This window comes from Mytilus edulis, chromosome 8 (assembly GCF_963676685.1).
Source record: "Mytilus edulis chromosome 8, xbMytEdul2.2, whole genome shotgun sequence".
Classification (NCBI taxonomy): Eukaryota; Metazoa; Mollusca; class Bivalvia; order Mytilida; family Mytilidae; genus Mytilus; species Mytilus edulis.
Window position 1 is genome coordinate 69,688,734 of NC_092351.1, and position 10,632 is coordinate 69,699,365.

The 10,632-nt window shown below is 35.6% G+C and overlaps 1 protein-coding gene across 1 annotated transcript; it reads left to right on the forward strand.

Annotated features, from left to right (window-relative positions):
• The first annotated feature begins 1,163 nt into the window (after positions 1-1,163).
• On the forward strand, positions 1,164-10,185 carry LOC139486138 (IgGFc-binding protein-like). The gene is made up of 5 exons (XM_071270868.1): positions 1,164-3,251; positions 4,253-5,547; positions 6,443-6,530; positions 8,882-8,956; positions 10,057-10,185. The coding sequence occupies exons 1-5, from the start codon at positions 3,155-3,157 to the stop codon at positions 10,068-10,070; spliced, it is 1,569 nt and encodes a 522-aa protein (XP_071126969.1). The 5' UTR covers positions 1,164-3,154; the 3' UTR covers positions 10,071-10,185.
• Positions 10,186-10,632: the final 447 nt, after the last annotated feature.

Sequence of the window (10,632 nt, forward strand, 5' to 3'; positions counted from 1 at the left end):
ATACCCTCGAATGTTGATCATGCTGCTGGTCATTACTTATTACAAAAAAATGTTCTGTAATTATTTCAGGAAACTCATATGTACTCTCAACACCATTATATTATTGTTACATGTATAGACACTTCCGTTTTTTGAAAATATGAACTTTGGAGTTCTTTTAAATCCGTACAGCGGTAATTTTCAGAAAAATTATGTACTCAGACGCAATGATTTTGGGGAAGATCAGTAAGTAGTGTTTAGAATTGTTTGTTTTGCCACGTTACTCTATGCTGATGTAGTGGAAATGATTTTTAAAGTTCTTAAAAAGGAGTATGTTCGATAAGGTCCTAAAATGGCCCCCTTTTTTAGCGTAAATTTCAAATTCGGATTTATCGACCAATATCACGATAAATTATAGCTAATACATTGACTAGCTAGGATATAAACCATTTTGTTGAAAATTTTACGTTTCTGCGTTTCATTATGACGTCACAAGTTGTACTCATATTGATTTTTCACGAAAAAATCAATGAAAATGGGTGAATTTCCATAGATTATTGGACAGGAAACATAGAGCGCATACGTCGACAACAAAGATCTTTTAAAATAATGTATGTGAAGACATATCACATGTCTCATTTGAATCTTAAGCTTGTCGAAGCCTGCGCTCTATGTTTCCTGGTCCTTTATTTGGTTGAAATCTAGCTGATTTTGTCAAATTTCACCAAAATCCCTTATCTTGACCTTTTTTGGATGTAAAAATCAACGTGTTAGAATTAAACTTTGACAAAACCAGTTCTGTTTAACTTTCTAACATGTCTTTAAGGCAACTTAAAACATTTATTGTCTTGTAACTATGAACTTTATAATTGGGGCCAAATATGGCCCTTACCGAACTTACTCCTTTGAAAATAGTTTTAAAGCTTTTGTTTCTTTCTCCACAAGGTCCAACCTTTTAATTGTTTCTTTAATTTTAATGTCTACCTTTTCAAATTTCTCCATTTTACTAGTTGTGCAGTATCTAAATCATCAGTTTCCTCTGTCAGTAGTTCTAGTTTGTTAATACCATATTCTCCACAATCTCTTTTGAGGCAAGATATGTTGGGGACATGATCCTTTTTGTTACATAATGTGACATCTACAAGGTCACTAATGTAATCATAAACTTTAACATGATTTTCATCATATGCATCATTATCGTTCAACAATTTTTTTCAGAAAAATTCAGGCAACATTTGAATACGCTTTTGGTTTCTTCGTGATACCTGCAGCAACATGTTTGTCTATCTTTCGGACGAACTTGACGAATAAAATACGGTTTACAATTTTCGAACGAACGCTGTGACATTTTATGCATGGATGTTCTGCTGTAAAATCAATGCATACCTCGGTCTGTGTTTTTTCAAGTAGGTATACTTGGTGGCTAGCTTATATATAGAGTCTGTTTTGGGACCAATCCTTTCTCGTTTTACATCTGCCTTGTTACCTGTAGGACGGTATATGCCAGGTTTCATCCAAATGTTATATGCCAGTCGTTTTGTTTCCTCAAATAATGCGTCTTTGCTGGACTTTCTGCATACATAAGCCCAGGATGATTTTTCTGATTTTAAAATATTTGTCCTGATTTGGTTACACCTACTCAATCGTCTTACTGGTAGTCCTAATTTATTTTGCAAATTGTTTGCGATACCTTGTCTCTGTAACTTTATTGCCACTAATGGATTCTACAAGAACGTTCATTGATATAACAGAGTCTTTTGATCTTTTTGGGTTGCAACTATTGGTGGCTGTCTTTATATCTTGTAGAACAGCCTTTTCTATTGACATATCCATCTGGTCTTCTGGTGAATATAAAACTTCCCTCTGTCTTAGGATCTCAACAGCTGGTGATTTTGTATGCTGAAGGTAAGTAGCGAGAGTAGCGGATCTTCTTTTCGATGTTCTTGTTAGTGCGTTTTTCAATCTCTTAATGATTCGGTGTTTAGTAGTCCTGTTATAAAACACATTCTATAAATATTCTGTCGTCTTGTATTTTGAATTATGTGTTGGCTTTTCATAGCTTGTCTGTAATTTCTCTTTCTTATGTTTTCCTTTCTTTTTTGTTGCTTCTTTGGTATTTGTGTACGTATACTAAGTATTTGTTTTACTTCTGTTTTTGTTGTCGACGTTTTAAGAGATTCTGTTTTCTTTTAAATTCCAGTTTCTTTTTCTTCCGTAAACATGAACCAAACCCTTGAAAAAACGTGTGTGTATAACTAGTCATTAGATGGAACCAGTTAATGCAGCTGAAGTATTTGACCTACTTAAGGAATGTCTGTGGTTTTGGAGATTGTATCTAATACAAGACTAATCGTTTGAACATGATTGACTAATCTTGCGTAGGGAGGGAGACTGCAACGCTCCAATGAGGAAGAAGCATCATCGAACTTCATCCATTTATAGAAGAGTGTCGGTGGGACGACACTTACTTTGTTTTCTATGTTATCCAAAAAAAATAGAAATTTCTCTAAATTTTCAGTGGCAGTAAAACTACTTTTTCAATTCTTGTCTCGTTTCATATCCCATTTTCAATTTTATGTTCATTTAATTTTGATCGTCGCCCCAATATAATCTGTGTGTAAAACAGAAAACAACAGCAATCAATTGGTATACTTTTAACAAATGTTGTACAAACTGATTTTCTACCGTGACAAAGTCTGCACTTTGTTTTTCTATATTCAAAGATCTTTAAACAGCCTATCATAACTATGTTAAATCAAAAACATAAATTAATGTAATTCTTAGAAGCCTTTACATATGATAAATTTTGCGCAAACAGTGTTCTTTGGAATATAGAACGAACTCGTGTATATTTTAACACCTACTTTGTAACGTTTATGTGTGCTTCCAATGGTCACCTGTGTGTATTATACATCATATAATTATTTGGAAAAAAACACATTTCGTGCGCACCAAAATAGCTGTCACTGATATACCTTCATACAATGTCACAATCTTGTATGATTTATTTTAAAATCCGGGTACTTTTGATAACTAATTATACTTCTTTTTAGATTTAAATAAAATTACTTCAGTCTTAACTTTCAATTTGGAACACAATCTTACGGCATTATTATACAAACATCACGTGACCATTTTAGATAAGATGAAGTCTTGATACTATTTCTTGTACATCATGAACCTAACAGTTTGTGTAAAGTGTGTGTGTGATCTTAAATTGATTTTATTAATTTATTTCAGTGCCTATTTGTGCATGGTCCAGTTTACCTCAGGTACAGTAAACGTAATGTTATTGAAGGTGGATAGATGCTTTAATTTATCATAGTTTTATTTATGTAAGTGATTATTAAAAAAACCTGCAGTGGTCAGATATACATCTAAACTTAGATGAGATATTGAAAAATTCGTAAATGTGTGCTACTCAATCTTTCTTGGTCCCTAAACAAATCTTCTTAACGACAGTTTTCAGTGTCCGATACAAATTTGAAGCATACAATATTAGGATTAAACTTTGTCTAATTTTGTCCTAATTTGTAAAAAAATTTATAAGGGAGTTTTAGATTCAGTACCGGTGCTAGGGTCTGGGAATGAACAGACTTCAATAAAATTTCTTTCTCATAGTATATGGAACTCAAAAATGTATTGTATGTTTCATTATTCAGACATGCCGTAATAAAAGAGAAGGGAAAAAAAGAATACAATCTTTTTAGCTGAGTAATATTAAAAATTTGATGAAAATCAAATAATTTTCAAAGTCATGGCAGGATAATCAGTTATTGAATGTGGACATTATCTGGTAGAAGTAGAAGTATGGATAACTGTCACTATAAATGAGTAACATTATCGGTTGTTTGTCATGTCATGAACTTTCTTAATGAGAAATGTTAACGATATACAAGGTAATAGTGGTTGCATCAAAACACCTACTTGACAAAAATTGAAAAGCCAACAAATTTCAACGTTTTACATTATGTCACATTAGATAAAAGATCATCCTAAAAAATACAACAACCCGACCAAAGAGCAGATATAATCCGAATGCCACCAAAAGGTCTTCAGCGCAGCGAGAAAACCCAGCAACATCAGGTGGGGCTCATCTGGCACCGAAATAAAATTGAGTACTAGTTCAGTGAAAATGAACGTCATACTATAAACTCCAAAACATATCAATGAACTAATATAAAATAATATAAAACATACAAGACTAACAAAGGCCAGAGGCTCCTGGCTTGGGACAGGCATTGATGTTTACATTATATCTATATATTTTCAGCTGTGTTGGATAATAGAGGAAAGGAGTTCTTAGTTGCCTTTATGGAAAACGAGGTATATCATGGTAATGATATAAATCCCGAGATATATGTTACAACCTCTAAGAAAACAATAGTCAATGTCAATGTTTCAGCCTCCGGTAATCCAAATGCTCAACTCTACAAAACTTTCTCGGTAATTTATGGCCAGACTCAGCTAGTAAAACTGAATACAAGTCTCCGTTTAAATCACACCGAACTAACTAAAAAAGCAGTACTTATTGAGGCGGACGATGAAATCGTAGTTTATGTTGTTAACAGAGAAGAAATGTCCGATGATGTTTATCTTGCTATGCCCATCGACGCCCTTGGCAAAGAGTATTATACTGTTTCGTATTCCCCTGCTACACATTACTGTCTTTTTGCTGTTATTGGGGTTTATGATGAAACAAATGTTTCCATTCATTTACCACATATACATCATTTAAGTGTTTCTCTGAATGGACACACATATCATGGAAACCAATGGATGAATGTGACTTTAGATAGACTCAGTACACTACAGGTTCGTTCTAAACACGATTTAACTGGCTCCCATATTGTTTCCAGTAAGCCAATAGCCGTATTAAGTGGAAACAAGAAAACCGCAGTTGGGCATGGAGACTCACGCGATCATCTTGTGGAAATGCTACTTCCATTATCGTCATGGGGTAGTAATTTCGCCACCGTGCCAATACCCGACAGACACGGTAAAGGCGATATGTTTAGAATCATTGCTAGCGAAGACAACACACACGTACACGTTTCTGGTATAAACTCTGGAAAACCATTTCGGGACAATATCAAACTTGACAAAGCAGGTCAACACGTTCAAAAACACTATAGTTCCGGTTTGTACTCTCATATAGTTGCTGACAAAGCTATATCAGTGTTCCAGTTTTCATTGACACAAATAGGCCATGGTGATCATGCTGATCCATCAATGATAACTGTCGTTCCGATAGAACAATATGCTTTCGAATATACATTTACAACTCCGGAATATTCTCACGGTAATTATTCGAACTATTTTATGTTCATCATCGATTCCTCGCAGACGAGTGGCCTTAGAATTGATAATCGATCGTTAGCTGGCAATCAAATTTTTCACAAAATACCCGAGACTCATCTCGTGGGGGGTTACGTGGAAATATCAGTTGGTACACATACAGTCATGCATACTGATCCAACTACAGTATTTGGCGGGATTCTATTTGGCAAGGCGGTCCATGAATCATATGGATTTCCGGTTGGATTATTATCAAAACCAATAAACACGGTACGTATATGTGTATAACAATTAGTTTTATTACACTACGTAATGTTTATCGTGAATCTAATGATATCAGATCCCTATTAAAATAGGAGTATTAACAGAAAGAAAGAAATACTGGAAAAGAATATAAAATTGAGAATGGAAATGGGGAATATGAATGACAAATGACAGAAAGAGAAGACACATACAATAACAGGAACGGATCTATTATTTTTTAAATGAGTTGGATAAGTCCCGAGATCAAAAGGGTACCGATTTACACTTTTTTTCGATTTTATACTAAAATGGAATTATTTTCCAATCAAAGATATTAAAACGAAGATGTGGTATGATTGCCAATGAGACAACTGTCCACAAAAGACCAAAATGACACAGACATTAACAACTATAGGTCACCGTTCGGCCTTCAACAATGAGCAAAGCCCATACCGCATAGTCAGCTATAATAGGTCCCGATAAGACAATGTAAAACAATTCAAACGAGAAAACTAACGGCCTTATTTATGTAAAAATAAAAAGAACGAAAAACAAATATGTAACACATAAAGAAACGACAACCACTGAATTACAGGCTCCTGACTTGGGACAGGCACATTCATAAATAATGCGGCGGGGTTAAACATGTTAGCGGGATCCCAACCCTTCCCCTAACCTGGGACAGTGGTATAACAGTACAACGTAAGAAAGAACTATAAAAATTAGTTGAAAAAGGCTTAACTCATCAGATGGACAAAAATACAAGTTGACGTGGCTGGGTACTTATACATCCCGACAGGCGGGGTGTAGACGTTAATCTTCTACCAATAATCCGCCATTGATCACTACGTAAAAGGGGCTTAATTTTAATGTTGCAGTGTTTGAAAACAATTATTTTTTTTATTATTATTACTAATTGCAGGATTGCCTGGTTAGTCAGATGATAGAGGGAGACAAAATAGATAACGACTGTGACGGAGAAATAGACGAAGAACAATCAGATGGAAAAGGTGAGATTTATCTTACTTCAAGTTCAAAAAGGTGAGGTTTATTTAACTCCAAATACATGTTATGACGAAGCATAGATATCAAGGTGTCCGCATCATACTGAATAATTACGTTTTTTCAAAGCATGGTGCTATTTATTACTGCAGAACAAAATGTTGACAATCTTAAGAGATCTAAACTCAAGCAAAGAGTTCAACACTTACGTAACAATTAACCCATTCCAGTTTTCATATTCCCATCATTAAGGTCATAGAGAAATAAGCAGTTGTGGTATGAGTGGCAATGAGACAACTCTCCAACCTAGTAATAATTTGTTAAAGTAAATCATTATAGATCAAAGTAAAGCCTTTAACACGGACGCTTGGCTCACATCAAATAACATTCTATTAAGGGCCCCAAAAAAGACAAGTTTAAAGCCATTCAATCATGAAAACCAACGGAGTAATCTATACCAGAAACACTTATGAATCCCATCAATAAACGACAACCACTGAACATCGGGTTCCTGACTTACGGAAATAAAGTCTGTTTGGAATTGCCGGTTGTATAAATTGAGTTTTCAGTCACACGACCGGTCACGATGAGGACATTAAAATCAATACCTTTTTTACGAGAATAACTTGTTCTCAGCACGTGAAAAAATCCTAGCAATATTCCGCAATTGATCTGTCGCAAGTCAACAGTTCATTGTTTTCTTGTGGCAATCCTTCGTCCCATCATGCAGAACATTAATATTCATTTGTATTAGTTGTTTTATTGAAATAGCTTTTGTCCTTCATAATCTTTTCGGTTTGAGAGCTAGGCATTAATAGATGGATGGATTGATTGTTTTTAACGTTGAACGGTAAATATTATCTGCGTATCAGGACGGGAACAGGTCATGTTGATGCAATATGAGAAGAACCAAGCTCCAGATATCCAACTGACACACTGAGCTAATTGTAATCGTGTTGGTTGTTTTCTACATGTCCAAGTCCTTTGTAAAGAAGACAACCATTGTGATAACCTATGGTTTGACCGCACCACGAATAGAATTACCGATGACATACCACACCCAAGTCAGTTCCCTGGGGTAGAACCGATGACCTCCCGCATCCGGGTTATTCCCTGGGATAAAACCCACGACCACCCACAACCAAGTCAGTTCCCTGTATCAAAACCCTAGACCTCCGATACCCAAGAAAATTCCCTGGGATAGAACCCACGAACTCTGGCACCTAAGTCAGTTCCCTGGGGTGGAAACCACGACCTCTTGCACTTAAGTCAGTTCCCTGAGATAAACCCCACATTTCGCACCTAAGTCAGTTCCCTGCGAGAGAACCTACGACCTCTCGCACCTAAGTCAGTTCCCTGGGATGTAAACCACGACCTCTCGCACCTAAGTCAGTTCCCTGAAATATAACCCACGACCTTTCGCATCTAAGTCAGTTCCCCGGGATATAATCCACGGTATTCACACCCAAGTCAATTTCCTAGGTTATACATAACGACCTCCCGCACCCAAGGCAGTTTCCAGGTATAGACGCCACGACCTCCCGCACCTGAAGCGGTTCCCTGAAATAGAATACACTAAATCTCACACCCATGTCAATTCCCAGGTATAGACGACACGACCTCCCGCACCTGAGGCGGTTCCCTGAAATAGAATACACGAAATCCCACACCCAAGTCAAATCACAGGGATAGACCCCACGACCTCCCGTAACAAACTCAGTTTCTTGGAATAGAACACACGACATCCCACACCCAAGTCAATTCACAGGGATAGACTCCACGACCTCCCGTACCCCAATCAGTTCCCAGGGATAGACCCCATGATCTCCCGCAACCAAGTCAGTTCACATGGATAGACCCACCGACATCCTGTACCCAAAGCAGTTCCCAGGGATAAACCACACTATCTTCCACAACCAAGTCAGTTCTCAGGGATACACCACACGAGCTCTCGTACCCAATTCCGTTCCCTATCATTATATAACATTTTTAGATCAAAAGCCAAAATGATTGAGCCAACTCTCCACCAGAGACTCAATGATGTAGTAGGTAGCAACTATACATCACCTTGTGGCCTTCAACATTGAACAAACCGCATACTGCATAGCAAGACGATCATGTATGTAGTATAAATGCGTGTACTTTTATTTAATAGGACTGATAATAGTTCTTGTATGATATGACTAATAATAATTTTCATAACATTCTAAATATTGACACATTTTGGTATAATGGGTTTGTATCTTTTAGGGATTTGATATATGCTCCCATTTTTTCTTCACATTTATTTTCCCAAATTAACCATATTGATAGTTTCCTATTCTTAATTAAAACTAAACCAACAAAAATACTTTTCCAGATAACGATGGCGATGGTCAAATCGATGAAGACTGCATCTGCTGTCCATTTAGTGGTCCAAAATTACCAGACATATGTATGTATAACACCGCATCTTTCAATTCTACATTTAGTAAATGGAAATGAAGAATATGTCAAAGAAACAACAAACCGACTAAAAAGCTGAAAACAGCCGAAATCCACCAATGTTTATTCAACACAGCAAAAAATCCTGAACCTGGTGGCGGGATTCAGTTGGCCCCTAAACAAAAATGTGTACAATATAAAAAAGAAGATGTGGTATGATTGCCAATGGGACAACTATCCACAAAAGGCCAAAATGACACAGACATTAACAACTATAGGTCACCGTACGGCCTTCAACAATGAGCAAAGCCCATACCGTATAGTCTATAATAAGTTCATGGAAAATAGACGTATACTTAATTCAAAAACATATAAATGTATTATATTTAAAAATCATAAAGACTAACAAAGGCCTGAGGCACCTGACTCGGGACAGGTGCAAAAACTCGGTGGGGAATTACTAGTCTCCTTTTTACTAATGACGTTCATTACTAACAACGTTGATACATATATATAAAAATGGCCTAATCAGACACACATTCTGCAGACATTCCGAATGTTTTACTTTTGTCTGAAGTTAGATTGAAAAATGTATGAACAATCATATAATTCGACATACATGTATTGCCAAGTTTTCACTTTGTCTTGCATAATCCAACTTGGTTAAAATGATGTTTACTTTTAATTTTGCTTTCCCTTAAACTTTGAAACTCCTTGGGTATTTTCTCTCTTGGTGAAACATAAAATTATAATCGATCTAACTTTCCCAACCCTAAATGTGACGTAAGACAGAAGTTGTTTTATGACAAAAAAATGTTATTTCTAGTATTGAATCGAACTTTCTTATTTGAATGCTTCTTGGTCATAAAGAAACTTCTGTCTTAGTTTCCTAACATTCTATCATGGTTTGGCAAAGTTATTGATGTCTACAACACTTGATCCAAGTCTTTATTTAAATGTAAAGTTATTGATGTCTACAACACTTGATCCAAGTCTTTATTTTAATGTAAAGTTAGTATGTTTATAAAACTTTTACACCAACAAAACGATATCGTAAAAGAAAATTATACATAATTATGTAATCAAATCTTGTGTTTTACTATTTTACAGTTGGAAGACGATGATTTGAATGCTGCAAACGAAGTTCAAAACATGTATAATTTATTATCATGTATATCCTATAGTACAGTTTATAAAAGACGTTAATCGTATATGGCAATATAAATTATGTAAACTAAATCACGAAGTTTTATTTCCTAACTCTGAATGATTTAAAAATGGTTCTGACTAGTTTAAAAAAAATTTGCTGAACAACATGCACATTTTATTTTCTCTCTTTCCATATTCATTTTGAACATTTCTCTGTAAATTCCTTTTGGAAAGTTAGGAAACTATGTTACAGCCACTATGTTCCGTCAGTTACTTTGTTCCGGCGGAACATTTCAACTAGTTTTTTCGTTCCGATGGTACTTTTCAACTAGTTGTTTTATTCCAAGTGCAGTCGAACAGTTCCGGAAAAAAAGTAGCTAGTTGAAAGCTCCGGAACAATGTAGCTAGTTGAATAGTTCTGGCGGAACAGACCAACTAGTTAATTTGGTCAGAATGTTGCCTTCAAAACGGAATAAGTTTTAATTTCTTGTTATATACATTAATCTGAAATTGATATGATTAAAAATACCCACATGA

Excerpts from the sequence above, each read along its gene's own strand:
- LOC139486138 (XM_071270868.1), top strand. The coding sequence starts at position 3,155 with ATGAACCTAACAGTTTGTGTAAAGTGTGTGTGTGATCTTAAATTGATT. Across the intron at positions 3,252-4,252 it reads CATGGTCCAGTTTACCTCAG|CTGTGTTGGATAATAGAGGA; the intron begins GTACAGTAAACG and ends ATATATTTTCAG. Across the intron at positions 6,531-8,881 it reads AGAACAATCAGATGGAAAAG|ATAACGATGGCGATGGTCAA; the intron begins GTGAGATTTATC and ends ATACTTTTCCAG.